This window comes from Monopterus albus, unplaced genomic scaffold, assembly GCF_001952655.1.
Source record: "Monopterus albus unplaced genomic scaffold, M_albus_1.0 scaffold97.1, whole genome shotgun sequence".
Classification (NCBI taxonomy): Eukaryota; Metazoa; Chordata; class Actinopteri; order Synbranchiformes; family Synbranchidae; genus Monopterus; species Monopterus albus.
The window spans coordinates 1,151,970-1,169,778 of NW_018127977.1; the positions used below are offsets into that span (position 1 = coordinate 1,151,970).

At 38.6% G+C, this 17,809-nt stretch overlaps 1 protein-coding gene across 2 annotated transcripts in view; it reads right to left on the minus strand.

Moving 5' to 3' along the window:
• Nucleotides 1-13,829: 13,829 nt before the first annotated feature.
• Nucleotides 13,830-17,809, minus strand: part of vegfc (vascular endothelial growth factor c) — a 75,371-nt gene continuing 71,391 nt past the window's right edge. For both annotated transcript variants that reach the window (XM_020609013.1, XM_020609012.1), the window contains one exon: nt 13,830-13,995. In XM_020609013.1, the coding sequence (XP_020464669.1) occupies nt 13,865-13,995 (131 nt within the window). In that variant the 3' untranslated portion in view covers nt 13,830-13,864. The remainder of the gene's footprint in view (nt 13,996-17,809) is intronic.

Sequence of the window (17,809 nt, forward strand, 5' to 3'; positions counted from 1 at the left end):
AGCAGCTCCTGGGGCAGGTCAAACTTCCTGAGCTGGTGCAGGAAGTACATCCTCTGCTGTGCCTTCTTGATGATGGTCCTGATTTGGACGTCCACTTCAGGTCCTGGGAGATAGTGGAGCCCAGAAACTTGTAAGACTTTACTGCTGATACAGTGCTGCCAAGTATGGGGAGGGGGGGTAAGGTGGGGGGGGGCTCTTCCTGAAGTCCACTGTCATCTCCACTGTTTTGAGCGGGAAAGTGTTGTTGTAAATGAAAGTGTCATTTCACTTTCCTACACCAACAATAAAACATTTTGTAGTCAACATAAACAACATTAGGTAAACAGAAGACAATGGGCCTCATGCAGGAACTAGTTGTAAGAACAGATCTGTTGTTAAATGGCGAGTATGAGAGATTTACAGTTTGGAGAATTCACTGATTTCCTCATACCTACAATTTTCTTTTAGGTATGAACAAAATCCAAGAGTGGTTCAGACCTGTGGTGTGAGATGAACAGATAGACTGGCTTTCTTCTCAAGCAATATTCATTTTACTTAAGAAATACTGTGGCTTCATCTGAGTAAATTTGAAGTCTGAATATAAACATGTCTACTTCCCCCATAATGCAAAAAACAATGTTGGGTCTATTGTAACACATTCAGTAAATTTCACAAATGACCAGTCACAAAAATCAGATGTTCAGAAAAGAAACACAAAAAATAAAAGATGATAGAGGTGCAAAGAACCTTCTGGTCAGATATTTAAAAAATATACTATATACTCAAGTGGAAGATGATCTATGGAGGTTATCTTGTCCTGGGCACAAGCAATACACACAGTGGGCCAGTTGGATCCTCATAGTATGATTCCTTGACCATTAAAGGCTCCCGCTAGCATCTGATATCAGTAATATCATTACCAGTTTGAAAGTTGTTTAAGAAAAGTTATATTTCAGCACCAACATCTACTGAATTGTTCTGTGGGCCATACCCAAATAGAAAGAAATTAAAATGAAATTATTGTTATATTAATATCATTATCCTGTATTAATAATTACAATGTTTAATTATTTCAAGTCAAATTTCTTTCCCCCAAAATAATGTGAATGATTGCATAATCTTACATGATTCATTGTTAATGCAGTGTTTTGAGCCCAATAAGTATTTTTCATGGCAAGTCAAGTACAAATGTCAGACATTTATGTACTTATATCTCACACCTGACAGCAATTCACACAAGTGCATCTACTGTAAGCTCATTTCTGAAGCAGATAAACCCTAGTACTGATTCTGTATTTTCTGAAAGAGCTTCTAGTCTACAGCCATACTGTGGCCAGACTCTTCCAGTGTGGACACTCATACACATCTGATGTCCTGCTGTTCGTACTTTGTAAACAAGGCATGGGCGTCTCTTACTATTCCAAAGTGTTAATGTATTCCTTTACACCACAAGTGATTTGTTGTAAAAATGGCATGGAAAATTCCCTTATAGTAGAAAATCAACATGTCTCAGACATTTGAATCTACTACTACCACTACTTGCGGTTGCTCCCATTAGGGGTCGCCACACTGAATCCAATTCTCATGAGTAATTTATCTCAGACATTTCATTGTTTCAATTTATTTATTTTTACAAGTTCTACAGCCCCATATACCCACATTAGTAAGCATGACTTTTACAGTGAGTAGCCACGACTTACCACATAGAATCTAATCCAATCCTGCAACCACACAAGCAGGAGAGCCCAGCCACGTGGATCCGACTTCACACAAGAGCATGTGTTTACACGCAAATAGTTATTAGCAGTATTCATTGTATCTAATTCATTTGAAAACTTTAATGTGCCATGAACACTGACATGCTGCTTCAGATGTAGTAAAAAATCAAACTGAAACATTTTCAATCCCTGAATATTTATCTATTTAATTTTCTTTGGCATAAAACTGCAGTTGACCTTTAGCATAAAAAAAATCTGTTTTCAAGATCAACCTTCAAAGGAGCAGCAGATAACTCAGCGGGTTAATTTGCCATGGAGTGTGCAGACAGACAGGGATGTGGTGTACTGGGGGTTTCAACAGCAAACTAGATGTTTAGTTTTCTAACAAGCTCAACATGTGGCACTTTGTTTCAGCATTGCACATTATCAGTTTTTCTTGTGTCTGCATTGTCATGCCACTGACATGTTAGACAGCTTTTCAGCCTTTACACCTTTAAGATGATTTTGTGGAATTTGAGATTAGGAATCACACACACACACAGACACACACACAAGTGTCCATACAGGTGTTTTTAATCTCTGCTGCTTTCATTCATGATTATTCACAGCTAGCAGACAGGTTGAATATTATTGACCCACAGGAAACGCGCACTCGTGTGAGTTAAATGAAAACCTGATGTGTAGGATGTGTGTTAGTGTACACACAGGCTCAATGTGACTTTTTACATTTGACCACTTTTATGTAAAATAAGCAAGAATAAAACTGTGGAAACCACAGTCAGGTTTAGCAGGAGCTTGTTAAGGCAGACTGGGACAGGTCTGACTGAGAGGCAGCTGCTACACTACCTGAATTTAGTTAATGATTGCAATGTAATGATTTCAATAAAATATTTCATCAACAAGCTGTGTGAACAACCACCTTTCAGCAGTGCAGCCTTCAACAGTTCAAAGCTGAGCTGAAAAAATGCAAAACACCCTGTAAAGCTGAGCTAGAATGCAGAATCGGGAGAGAATTCCATGTAGGTTTGTCACTAGTCAAGCAAGAACCTTCACATTATTGTACTCATCTGATCCACTGCTAACATAAACAATATTGATAAATGCAGCATACATACAATAAAACTGATCCCAACCAAACAAAAGCAGTTAAAAAATTCACTCAACTTGTCTATGTCATGTCATTTATTGAACATGTGCATTACTATCCCTGGTTTTATCGATGTTCAGGACATGACATGGAGCATAACAAACCTGCTTATCCCAATTTCTTTGACTCCTCCATCATGTCTGGGCTGTGGTGTAGACAGCCGCAGTGCAACATGTTCACTGATGGATGTCCTCATGGTCCAGTATGTATTTTAATATGATTTTTGATTTAATTTTCAAGTATTATTTTTTTATTTAGATAGTTTAGATGTTTTACAACTGACTAGTATTGTTAAAAATGTCAATTTTTGATTCATTCTGATTCTGAATAATCCCCCACAGAGCTGTCAGGCCTGAGGAATCTGAGACGGCAGAGTTCAGCTGATAGGAAAATACTTAAATTAGTTAGTAAATTAAGTTAGATGTTAGATGTTATAAGGGACAAACTACATAATTTTATCTGCTGACTATCAACACTGACTGACCCTGACTGGGCCTGACTCAGTCCATCTGGATCCCATCAGTTGTCACGGACAAATACATAATCAGAGGAGCAGTTGTTAAGTGTGTGCCCACCTCTAGACGCTGTTGTGCTTAACATCACTCTCAGAGGCTCTTGAACATGTGTACTACCTCAAATAAATTGATTTTTTTCATTAGCGTGAAAAAAGTGCAGAATATGGCTGGTAATGTCTACTGCAGTCATTCTGCTGTTTTCTGCTACTTACCAAGAAAAACTGTATGTCATTATCATGTTATAGCCTTGTTATACTTATTTTTTTTAATTAAAAGGTACAATTTTATTCCCTCAATCAGGTGTAAATTTTTCCCTGTGGTATCACAAATTAAACAAAATATTGATATTTTTTTAAGGTACTGTTTCAAAGTGAGAAATTCCAGTAATATGACAACACTACAACTGAATAGCTGCATTAAGAAGCTGTAACCTGCTGTTTCCTGTAATATTTTGTGTAGTATAGTACCGCATAGTTTTTACAAAGCAGATGTCAAGGTGGATTCCTTATAGCAATAAGTCTAGACAGGATTAGAACAAACCTCAGCATTTATGACAGAGTGACGTAGTCACTGTCTGTACAGCATGTTGTACAAAGTTTGGTTACACTGAATACATATAAAATTATATGTATTGACTTTGCACTTACAAAAGTATAGACTATGCTGCCACTGATAGTTGCATAGGAGTTATCGCTCACTGATTATCAGCTGATAACATCAGTGTCATATCGTCATTTCATATCCCACCTACACTTTTAAGAGAGTTTCCCACCCTTGCTAATATGTAACAAGCGGCACACTGGCATGACCGAGTTGAGGCAGCTGTCCACAGATCTTTACAACAGGAGCTGTAAGGGCAAGGTTAGCATGACATGTTGTTAGGAGGGTCACATTTATGAGAATGACAGCCAGGGCACTAAATAAATAAATTAAAAAAGGAAAAGAAATGAAAAAATGTCTTTCCAGTATTTTGCTCTGGACAAAGTGTTAGCCAGACAGACCAGCTGATGTTGTCATCACTGTTGCTAGTAGAACAGAAGCTCAGCAATCTGCTCTAAGTAGCTGCCTGTTCTGATTTCCCTGCCAATGTCTGACTCATGGAAGTTATTAAAAACCTGCTGTATGCCATAAACAATGTAAGCATACTTGCCATATGCATTGCATCTTTAGTTGATACAGGTTATTTCTGAAGAAACTGGATTTACTGCTTTGAGTATAACTGTCCTTATAGTTGACTACATTGCAGTTTGATAGGTTAAAGTTAGAAACAGTACATAGGAGTTGGCTTCACGAGTTGCTTTAAATAATAAAGTCAGTCACGTGATTTTTTTTCCCATGTCAAACATCACCTATGTCAGATATCAATGATGCAAAATTAATATTCACCCATGTTTTTTGTTTCACTTTTACATTCTGTTTTTTGATAGAGAGAAATCATCTTCTAACTAAATAAACCTCTGGCAGAAGTTTGACTTGCTTGGAGTCAGATTTCTTTAAATGAATACTAACTGTTGTGAGCATTCCAGTTCACATTCTTAATAAAGACCAGTTCCCTTCTAATGCAGCAAGCACTTATTGTACACACACATAGCTTTTCACTCTTTTGTGCTATCCAAGCAGCTGACACACCCATTACCCCCATTATAATGTGGTCTCTCGTCCTCCCTATACCTCTCTCTCTTTCTCTGATAGACTCATGCTTGCACACACACAAGTCATATGTCAAAAAGGGTTTGAATGGCAGGAAGGGAGTGGGATTGTTAATTCTGGACTGTAGTGTAATATATGGTGTGAACTGCTTTCTGTGGCACCATGCATTATCTTCACATCTCTCTCTCTCTGTCTCTCACACACACACACCATGTGTGCCAGCTCTTATCTTCTCATCAGCAGAACTGAGTAACTCCGTTGCTTCCTTCCCTGTAATGGATGTGTGTTTACGTGTGTGTGTGTGTGTGTTGTGGGTGTTTGGTGGAGCCTGTATAGCAGTTCCACCTTTACTTCCTGGAAACTAAAACAAAAGCAAACAAAAATAATTAAGGACTTAATATATCAAAAATAAAAATAAAAGACCAATTCTTAACTTATGGTGTGATTTATTATTCCAATGTAATGTGTGTTTTTTCAATTATTATTTTTGTTTTGAAATGTCTATACAAAAAATGAGTTACATTTAGCTGTGATGTTTAGGGTTGCGTCTAGGGGATGTATTATACATATTAGGAATGTGTTATATGTATTATCAAACAAATTAACAATTTCAAATTATTTCGGTGAGTGTCCTCATACAGATTACTGTGCAAATGTGTTTGAGTGTACATTTTATTATCATCATAGGCTAACAGTTATCAGAAAATGACCAGGGGTAAATTGTCAGAAGGATATACAATATGTGTATCAAAAATAAATTATGGTTTATCATACAACTCTTAAATCATATTATTTTTCAATTAAGCCATATTATTGTTCAAAATCTAATGTATTGTATTGCATTTGGCCTCAAAATGTAACTGGTTGTCCACTGAAACAAGATGAAAACACAAAGTATATCACCACATCAAATCAATCAAATATAATAACATATAATAACATTTATTTAAAATAACATTTATTTAAGGTACTTAAAATATAAATAATCTAAAATCTTAAGGTATTTAGAATTGTAAAAGTAAACAGAACTTCACCTTTTCTTCACAGAGTGAAGTACAGAGATGGCAGAGGGGTTTGTTTCTGTTAGTTTTGGCAAATGAAGCTCTAAAATGGAAGCAGAAGGTAAGATCTGAAATTTTCACACTGAGTAGACTCTGTTGTGTAAATATTATAAAGAACAGGCCAGAAGTTCATCATTCTGAGTTAAGGAGTGTCTTAATTTAGATGGGTTTTTCAGTATGACTTTTCCCAACATGCATATCTTTGCATTGTTTTTATAAGTAGACCAACAGCAATTTCAGAATGATCAAGTATCAAAAAATAACTGTTTAAATATTTCAAAAAACTCTACAAAATGACAGAAAACTCCTCCTGTTAAAAAATGACTCTGTGCAAGTAGATTATTACAAGCCAGTTATGTTTTATTGTTAGGTGGACTCTAGTAGCTGGTGTAATTATAATGGGGTAGGACTATCATGACCATCTCCTATACCTGGATGAATTCAAGCAAGAATGAAGGAGACACTGACTCGCTAATCCACCTGACATGGATCTACAGTGAGGATGCTGGGATGTCATTTGGACTGGAGAAGAGGGAAATGGGTTAAGACCACTGGGGTAGAACTGCCAGAAGGCCACACAGCAGGACAGACCAGCTAGTACTTTAGTATCCCGCGGTGACCTGAGAACCATGATCAGAAGGCAAGGAGGACAGTGACATCCAAGTACCATCAATAATACAAGTCCTGAAGAACCAGCTCAATGGAAGGAACAAGATCCAAGCCATTAGCACATATGCCCAGACTGATATCAGAGACCCTGAAGATATAGTTGGCTGACCAAACACAAACTTGGAAGCTGCTAATGTCAAGACCCAGAAATTCCTCACAATGCACAGAGTGCACAGAGCTTTCCACCCCAAGTACAAAACCCAAAGATAACATACTAGCTGGAAGGGGGGTAGGCACCATTAAACAATCCTATCAGTGGCTGGAAATGGCTGGATGTAAAGACAGCACTGAGGCACTGATCATAGTAGCAGAAGGACAGGTGCTAGGTACCAGATCAACAGCACTTCCAGATCCAGACAAAGAGACAGGTACTGGCTAACCAACTGGACATCATGGTAGTTGACAAGGAACAGGAGGCAGCAAAGGTGACACATATAGCAGTCCCAAGTGGTGGCAACATCAGGAGGGAGTATGAGAAGCTGGAGACGTACCACGGCCTGAAAGATGGGGAGGATGGTGAAAGTGAAGCCAAATTGGTCCCAATGGTGAGAGGAGCACTCAGGGCTTTCACTCCTAAACTGGGTGAGTGGCTCAAACAAATACCAGGAACAACACCAGAGCTCTCTGCTAGAACAGCTAAGATGTGTCTGTGGAGGTTCTAAGGCAGGTCATGGTATATCCCAAATACTAAAGTTTGAAACTGAGCCTGTTTGAGGTTCTAAAAGATGTTTCACCTCTCCGACAAGTGAAGCAACAAGGCAGTACTACACTGTTCTACATGCACCAGGATGTGATGTTTGCCTCCTGAGTTTTCATTTGTTGTTCTTTTCTTCTCTGTTTCAGAGGTGTTCTTAACTGGATCTTCTTGTGGTTTTTATAAGGGCCCAGTTTAGTGCTTTCTTGATATGTTTCTGCTCCTTCTCCTCACCCTCTCCCTTTGTAGGCATGTTCTCAGCCTGGAGGCGAAAAGGTCTCATAACTTCCAATTTACGCTCCAGTAAATGGTGAGAATCAAAGCTGCACTGATCCCCTGACAATTACAAATTACAAAACAATTAAAGGCTGAAATTTTTCTCCTCCTGGCTGTTTGCTCTAGCTGCACATAGGTGCTCCCCTGTAATCTAATTTAAATGTCTCTGACATTTGCTTCAGCAATGTGGGAATAAATGTGCATTGTGTGTACATATCTACCTCTGTGTGTGTTTGAGAACATAAACCCTTGATCTTAGTATACTGTATTTTTGTCTTACTGGTGAAAGACAAAATCAGACATATGCACACAAAAACACACACACATTCACACACGTTTGTACATCTGTCTTTGTGAGGATACCTACTTACAGTACATAATGCATATCATAGAACCTTACCCTCTCCTGGTATAAAATTCAAATTGGCCCATACTCAGAGACAGAGGACAGAGCAGTCTGGCATGTCATTCATTTGGACATCACATACATACAGTATGTTTGTTAGTGTTCTTGCTCCAAGTGTAGCAGTTAGTGTGTGTGTGTGTGCAAACAGAGGATGTACTGCTCCAGAGGTTGATATACTTGCTAATCCACTCCAGATGTAGAATGTTAGTTGTTGAACCACTATCACCTCTTATGTCAGCACAGCTAGTGCACGCACGTGTGTGTGTGTGTGTGTGTGTGTGTGTGTGTGAGAGAGAGAGAGAGAGAGAGAGAGAGGGAGAGAGTATCAGCATTAGTTATTACTCAAATGTTGTCCAATTCAGAGTTAGGATTTAGCCAAGTATGATCAGCATTTTGATCATACTGGGTTCTTGCTCTGGCCTTTTTTAAAATCCTAGATGCTTTGGAAGCTGTCTTATGTGGCCTTAGGATTATCCCAGCATTCATATTCAAATATTTGTTCAAAGGTTCTAATTTTTGTCTAATGAGCTGAGAAGCCAGTTCCTACTGTGAGTCAACAAATAATACTACAGACTTGCAACTAAGATCAAATTCTAGCTGAAACTCAACTGATTCAGTAGGTTACTGAGCTAGATCCTGAAGAAAATCACCATATGTGAAATAAAATGTTTCTTTAATACTTTTCAACCTAATAATGATATCAATGTAATTCCACATGCTAGGGGCAGGTTTTCATGGTCAAGGAATGATTAAGGAGATGGACGGCTGGGTCCATCAGGAAGTTCACTTTAGTCACTGTAGATATAGCTCATATTGTCTTTTGGCAGAAGCATTGTACCTTTGGACAGTCCCACATCATGTGTACCACGGTGCCCAGAGGACAAGATGTACAGTCTGGGCTAGGGCTCAATCCTAATAAGTATCTCTGCTGCGGTGTCACATATGCCCCATGACAAAACCTGAAATTAATAAATTGATGATTGGGGTTATGTGAGGCTAGTACACACTTTGGCCAAGCTTTCCCCCAATCTCTCTTCCTATTGAGGTCGGTCATGGTCCTTTCCCACTCCCTTACTCCTAATAATGGAGAATAATGCTTTTAAGCATAATTGCATTATGGGTAAACTGATCTGCCTTGGCAGAGGTTTGAGGGTTATCTAGATTTTTAAAGTTTCCCTCCACCCAAAAATGTGTTTTGGTCAATGTTGCTGTACTTGGATGTTTGACATTCATGGTACAGAATGATACATGTTCAGAATGTGACACTAACAGGCTGGTTTCAATTTCATCTGCTAAAGATGGAAATTTCTGTTGTACTCACCTAAAATCTAAGTTTAAGACTTATATCTTTCCTGCAAACACAATTTGTGACATCACATCTGGTTTTAAAGATGGTCCTCGTCCACACCAACAGATTTTCACATTCTGTAAGACTGTTGTGAAATTCCAATGTATCAACACGTCACAGTGGATATGTTATTGAAAGCATCAGGCATTTAGTGCAGCTATGGCTCTGGGATAAAAGCTGTTTTTAAGTCTACTTGTCCATGTTTTAATTGCCCTGTATCGTTGGCCAGAAGGTAGCAGTTCAAACTGATTGTGCCCGACTGCCCGGGGTGGTAATGGTCACTCAGAATGGTGTGAGCTTTATTGAGGCAGCAGGTGCTCTACAATTCTTCCAGAGATTCAGAGGACTGTGAACCTGCTAACTGAACCTTTCAATGGAAATAGATCAGTTACAAGTTCTTATTCAAACCAATGAGTACTTTTTATACATCTTTAAACAAGCCTCTTTGTATTCTTTTGTAGCTTCTATCTGAATCTCTGTGCTTTCAAGTTTAGTTTCAATCATGAGTTTCTGGTAGTACTTTCAAGCTTTATTTTACTGCTTCCGGATCACTTTCAGCTACATTGTGTCTGCAATAGGTTACTGCTAATGCTGCAAACCAAGCATTTGATGCTATTGCTTCATATTACAGCTTTTTTTTTTACGAAGAAGATATAGAAAATGCAATGTTTTTGCAACAGGTTAGTGGAGCTTAATTAGTGTTATTCAGACCTGTGAAAATGAGGGATGACAGCCATTGAATGGTATGATAAGATTCAAAGTGGCTAGCTTAATTAAAATGGTTGCAGGCAACAGACTCTTAAGGCATTACATTCTTGCCAAAAACCAACCAACAAACAAAAAACAAAATGAAAAACTCACCACCACCACCAATGACAACAACAACAAACAACACATATCTTTTGTGTTTTCAAAGTCCCCAAAATGTACAATAACAAACTACCTTCATAGCCTGACAACATTGAGACAGAGCACATTTTTAACTGGAAAAATACAGTATCTGTATGCAGATACAACTAATGAGATCATTAAAAGTTACTGTTTAAGCCTCTAAAACATAGTGATCTTCTGCTAGCAACATTGGCATTGTAGCTAATGTGGTGCCATTTTGGTGCCTTCAGGAGTTTTGAAGGAGTAAATGCTGCACTGAGAAATGTATCATTGTGCTGAAGCAAAATCGGCAATATCTGTAAGAACACAGTTTTTCCAATTGGAAACTGAGAGTACTGTATCCTCCCATTCTTGCTGGATTGAACTCTTGTGTTACTTGGACCTGAATACACAATAAAGAACTGGTGTATTACTAAAAGTGATGCATTCCAGTAAGGCTTGTACTTTGTTCACATAGAACAAACAAGTACTTATCTTCCTCTACCATCTCAACAACTTCCAGAACCACAGAAAGACCACCTTTTGGTTACTACTGCATCATACTCAGTTGACAGGCCCTGGCAATCGGTGAGTTAATCAGGTTAAAGCACTGGTTCATCATCCAAGTCAGATATGAAGACTGAAAACATCTTAATTCAATTTATAAGCTAATGGATGTTTTCATATTTGCATGATGTCAACCCTCATTTGTATTCTTCCGTCTGTGTAGCTGCAGGGAGGACGATCCATTGTAGAAGAATGTCCAGGAAGTAAATGGGGAAGAAATAACAATATAGCCAGTTTTATGATAGTATGTATTTAGGGCAGGTTCACCTGTGAGAATTAGCCATCATTTGGTCAATATGACAGTATATGTATTTAAATATTAATGGAAACCTGTGGAAAAATCTTTTCTTTTTTTCAAACATTACTGCCTGTCATTTTTCAAAGCATGTAGTTGTACATTGCTGAGTGTTCAGGCAGCCACAGGTTTTATTCCATTTGAGTATGTGATTAAAATTGACTTGAAGAAGGGGAAATGGCTAGCCTAGCTCTGTCTAGAGGTAACAAATTGAGTTTATTAGCACCTCCAGCATTCGTTAGAAAGTCACTTTTGGCTTTTCCCGTTTTAGGGGTCACCACAGCAAATCGGATGACTCGCATGTTGACACGTGTTTTATGGTGGATGTCCTTCCTGACGCACCCCTGAATCGAACCTGCTGCGCCTTGACCACTAGCCTACCAGGGACGGCTACCTCCAGCACTCATTAATTAACTAATTTTATCTTGCTTGTGTAGAAATAAAAATTCTCTTTGGGGGAATATGTGCAGGAGTGTTTCTTGGCCAATGACAGTTAAATTGCCAGACAACCAGGGAAGACTCCAGAAAGTTACCTAGTGAGCTGTAGTGGGTTCACTGAGTTGCCATGAAAATTGACAAAAGTGGTGATTCTGGGTCATTGAATGTCATATGTTCTAATCCCCTAAACAGTATTTGTCTGATTTGGAGGCATAATGTTAAAATACAATTATTTTGTATAGTGCCAGATCTCAACAACAACAACAAAATAATAATAATGTCAAAGTACTTCACAAAGTAAAGATCCTGAGTATAGAGAAAAATGCAACAAATCCCCCTTGAGCAAGCACTTGGTGACAGCAGGGAGGAAAAACTCCTTGTAATGGAAGAAACCTGCGACAGACCCCGGCTCTTGGTGGGCGCCTTCTGCCTCGACTGGTTGGGGTGAGTGGACAGAGGAGAGAGAAAAGAAAAAAATCCAGATACAACAAACACTGGGCAGGTTTATGTGGTCATTTCAAAATAAAAATAAAAATCTGAACTAACCATGTTTGATGTACTGTATGACATGAGTTCAGCAATGTCTCATCTCAAAACATAGTTTTCTCCACAGTGACCATGGCATACCATGTTCACAGATCTTACACCTGTTGCATGCAGATCCTCTTGGGTATTGGACATGTTGGCACACAGGCCAGAGACCCATGGCAGTAAAACATACTCTATTGGATCCAATTAGGCTAACTACAATTTAGACACTGAGAGACTTGGGTCTGAGATTGGGTCTTGGACCCATCAAGCCCAGTAGTATACACAGCTGTGACTGACGATGGCTGGGGTGAGTTATGCTGGTAAAAGGAATGAACTTCCACATGTTTTGTTCACATTAAAACCTATATAGCTTATAGTTAGGGCTGGATCAGGTGACCCTGAGCCTTCTGGTGCCATGATGCTCTGAGTTTCTCTCCTCTCCTCTCCTCTCCTCTCCTTTCCTCTTTCTCCATGCATCTATGCCACCATTATGCATCACTAACTTTGTCTCCTCTCTCCCATAATGTGTCCTCTCTCTCTCCCTGTACCTTTCTGCAGGTAGCCCTGGCTCTGGAGCTCTACGTTTCTGATGAGAAGTCACCGGCCTCATCACCCACATGAACCACACTTAACCAAATTGGCGGTTTTTAACACTATCCAACATTCAGACAGCTAAACCAGTGTTAACCTTGTATTTTGCTTTTTCTTTGTCCCACTCTGTGCAGAAGAATCCATCTTCTTTGATCTGGTAAGCACCGTTTTGGACTTGTAGCAGGACATTCATGGCTGGCTGTTTGGAACAACAACTTTCAGGTAAGATGAAGGGTTTATGACTTCAGTTCTCCAAGGTCAGATATACAAATATATATAAATGGCATGCAAAGATCTCTTTCAGATTTTTAATCTAAATCCTCAACTCAGCTCTTTCTCAATTAAAGAGATCTCTTATGTACAATAGTTGACTGTTTGTCAGTTTCTCAAATAAGACTAAATTTAAATCAACACAAGGAGGCCCTAGGTGCTTCTAAAGGTTTACAATCTAGTCTTCATACTATGACCACCACAACTTTTATCTTTAGCTTTTTACCTTAAGACCTACATTTCATTATTCAGCTTTATAATGCAGTGTTTATTTCTGCTGCTGATGTGGATTAACAGCAGAATATCCTCGTCATAAATAGATCACAACAAATCTGATAACACACTAAGTTAACAATATTCAACTTCCAGTATACTTTATTTTACACTTATACTTTATATGATACAAAAATATTGATCACAGTGTATTTTCACGGAAAAAACTGAAACTGCATTAAACAAGTTGAAAAATAACATTTAATAAATTATATAATCAATATCTGACATAATACTGAGACATAATTAATACAAAAAGCCCCCAAATAACAACAAATAAATTTGAAAATATTTAAAACAAGTGTCGAGTGTTGGCTCTTTCTTTTAGTCCTTCCATCCATTCCTGGGCTTAAAACAGATGCTCTCCCATTAAAACATCCTTATAGTCAGTGCATTTCCCACCTTCAAACTCCCAGAGTTTCCCATATCTGTACTCTGATCACCTAGGTTTCAGGATCTGCATACCTAGCTGCCATCACAGCTGATGGAGATACTCACAACCAGCGCATCTACAGGGAATGGAGACTTCTACTTGGTAAGTTTGTTATCTGCTCATTAGCATCTTATTAGTGTCTCATTAGCTGCCAGTTAGTCCAGCCGTCTCCAGTGGGATGGTACACAGCGACACACTTCCTCGCTGAAAGAGAAACCTGGTTCACATCTTCGCCTCCTAACCTCGCAGGGAGGCCTGAGACAACTGCAATGAAAAAGGAAAAAACAGGATTAAACACTAAAAACATAACATTAATATTTCTAGAGTAGGACAGGTTATGCTGGTCAAAAAAGTTTAAACATGTTGATTTGGCAGGATAGTGTGCAGAAAAAGAGTTCTTGAAGCATGTCTATTCTTGCACATGAGGATGTTGGTTGATGTGGGCCAGCAAGTTGCAATCAACATTATAATCACATTTCTGTGTTTAGAAATTGTTTTACAGGGTCAGTGATAGAAAGAAGTGGTTGGATTTATACCCATGAAAACATGAACATAGTAGTGTTGTGGCATGGTTGTTAAATTATAGTAAAACTGCTAGTTCATTAGATATCTTGCTTGCCAAGCTGATATACTGACCTGAGATTAACGTTAAGGGAGATCTAATGGAACAGCATGGATTTCATCTACTGGGGACCATGACTGACTGTACTAAACATTATGGAATTCTATATAATAGTGGTGGACTGAGCAGCCAACATTACAGTTCCCAGAGCAAAAATACATTAGGATTAATCCTCTGAGGACTGTGAATATCGACATCAAATTGGAAATCTGACAGTTACTTTTCTAGAGACTTCACCGTACTCTGAAGGGGAGAATGTAAGCAACTTAACTGGCATTTGACTGAGGAGGATGAATCCTTAAGCTTCTGGACACATACAAATAAACATTACTGAAAAGAAAATAATTGTTTCAAACCTTGAAACTGACTCAATCATTTCTTTAGTTCTTTATTTATTGTCCAGTTGGGACGAGGACACATTAAAAACAAGAGCCCTCAGAAAGCACATGTACCTCCAACAAGGCACAACATTCGCTCACACAAATGGGCCCCTTGTGAAAAATGAAATCCTGAGCAGTACAAAATGGGTCCTCAAATCCTTAATCTGGATCAGATCTGGATCATCTTTTAAGCTATGATAGGCAGTTATACTGTGCATCTTAGCTGAACATGTCAGGGTTCTATCTTCATTACAGGCCAAGTTATGGTAGAAAATATGCATTAACAGGGATTTTCAATGTTAACTTTAAATGGCCATCTGATACAGGATCTGGATCAGATCCGGGTAAAATTTGGTCTGGTGATAGACACTGCCACCCTACATACAGTACGTGTGTCAAATTTTGTTGGCGGAGGTAATAAAAGATTGTCATATTAAGGCCTTTTGTTGGCGGAGATAATAAAAGATTGTCATATTAAGGCCTTATAAAGTTGATATGGTGAATGTGTTGGGAAACAGTTGCCTGTTTACTCATCCTGCAGAAATAGAGCAACATTTGCATTTGCTAAGAGTCATGCTTCCAACCATTTGAAATCCAGTATACCTAAATTTGGTATTGTAGAGTATATTGAAGTACAATATGAATTCAAGCCATGCTGACATGGAAAGGCACCATTTTATGTTTCTAAAACACTTGCATTAGAAAATATCAACCTTTTAACAGCAATGTTAAAACAGCGATGTTATCTGTTCATGATGTACTGGAATGGCCAAAGTTCACTGGCATTCCTTTAGGGTCCACAACTCAACAGAGAAATAGTGACTGTAATGGTTTATTTATAGACAGCATTCAACCTGCTTCTAAAGGAATGTTCTGATCAGTATCCTTACCACTGATGGATGAAATCTAATGAATCATATATTATGCAGTTTAATGTAGTCACTTATAGTCTGTATTGATGATTGTCCACTGTTTCCAAGGAGGGTACAAGGTTTCAGTACAGCCAAACTCTTCTGAGAACATCTGCTGTCTCACAAAGATAAACAGTACCTGATTTCTTATGTGTTCTACAGAACAAAGGTTACAAGATTGCATAGCGGTAAAAAGTACAGCCTAAAGAGCTACTGTGTGATTTACTGCCAACATTAGAACAACCAGAACTGTCAACCGAACAGGGTGCCAAAATTGGTCTCCGGCATCCTGAGACTGTGGCCTAAATTCAGTTTGAGGGGATTTTTAACATAACAACAAAAAAGTTAATTTAGGCAAATGTGATTACTTGGATGTTTTATTTTATTTATTGTAATGTACTGATGGAAACTGTCACATATACACAAATTAGTATTAGCAATAGAAGAAAGGCTAATTCCAAAACACTGGTACTGGCCTTCAAAAGCTCATATCTGGTTAACCTCCAGCCCAGAGTCAATGATTGTCCAGTCTTCAAAAGATCACATGAGGAGTGGATCCATGGAATTCCAAAAACATAAACACCAAGTGTTGGAGGGATCAAGCCCTGTTTGATATAGCATTTCTTCAACACAACAAATATTCTATGAATGACATGTAATTGCCACTGCATTTCTGGTAGCACAGGGCTATTATAGTGCATGACAGAATATTTAGATGCTGTTTCTTAAAGAGACCTATGAATCTATGATGAAATGCACAGAAGAGATTAAATACTCACGTGGTCTCATTCAAACATACACACTAGCACAAGTGCCATATACCAGGCACTAGAGTCCTACCACTATGATGCACTCATAAATCACTCTCAAAAAGGGTCACAAAGGGTCAAGACTGGATGAGATGGATGGATGTGTGTGTGTGTGTTTCCTCCTGTGTGAGGAGAGGAAATGGTTAAGCGACAGCCTGGAGAAGTCATTAGCACACTGAGGTCTTGTGTTACATGCCAGGTTCACTGCAATAACCACCTACCACTGTTGGACCAGTGCTGTCCTCTGGCTATGCACAACCACTAATGTTACAAGTGTGTGTGTGTGTGTGTGTGAGAGAGAGAGCGTTAATGGAAATGATGTAACCACTTAACCACTGAAATACAACAAGAACTTTTGCTGCCAAATTTCTTGCAGTGATATAGAAATGCTAATTAGGCCATTCATTAAACTAACCGGTGTATAAGTGAGTTTATACTTCAGTACCAACACACCAGTTTTACATAACAATATGCTATTAGAAATACAGTAATAAAGAGAGTTTATTAATCTGCCAACTGCTTTTCTGTCATAGCCTCATAAAGTAATACAGTACAGTGTAACACAGTTTGTGGGAAACATTCAGTGCCCTTATCTATCTGGCTTGTTTTACTTCGCAGTTTTGTAAATCTTTTGTTTAATTTCTAAATAAATAAGATACAATTTAAGGCGAACACACACTTAAAACCTGCTGCGCTGATTATGATGGTACTTGGGCATGACAACAGATGGAACCCAGTTGGACTGAGTCGGGCTCAGTCTGAGCCAGTTGTTGACAGTCAGCAGATAAAATTGCAGAGCACTATGTAAATATTCTAATCTCAAGTCTTAAGAACCAACGGCTGCCCGTCCTTTTCATAAGGATTTTTAAAAAAAACATGTTTAATATTTACGACTGACATCACATATATGTCACCCAAGGAAGATGTACCAGTAAATAAAAGATAGCCGTCAAGTTTCAAGAATGGTGATTAAAAGGTATTGTAGTGTTAAAGTCCACTGGACAACTGAAGTGGAGGAATGACTGACTGAACTGTGGCAGGAGAATGAACATCTCTACATTACTGTTAATTCGAACACCACAACAGGACTGATACGTTTCAGTTCTCTCTCTGTAGCCTCTCTGTCCAGGTTCACCCAAACTGCACTTTTTTCCCTGATTTTTAGCATTTTCAGCACAAATTGAGCTGAAAACCATGTATAGATATAAACATGCAAGCTGATTGTGTCCATATTTGTTTTGGTTCAAGGAGATGTGAGAACAGGGCCGGCCCATGGCACCGGCAACACAGGACTTGGATGCCAGTGCCTTGAGGGGTGCCACACAAGTGTTTTTTTTAATTAATAGTACTGATGCC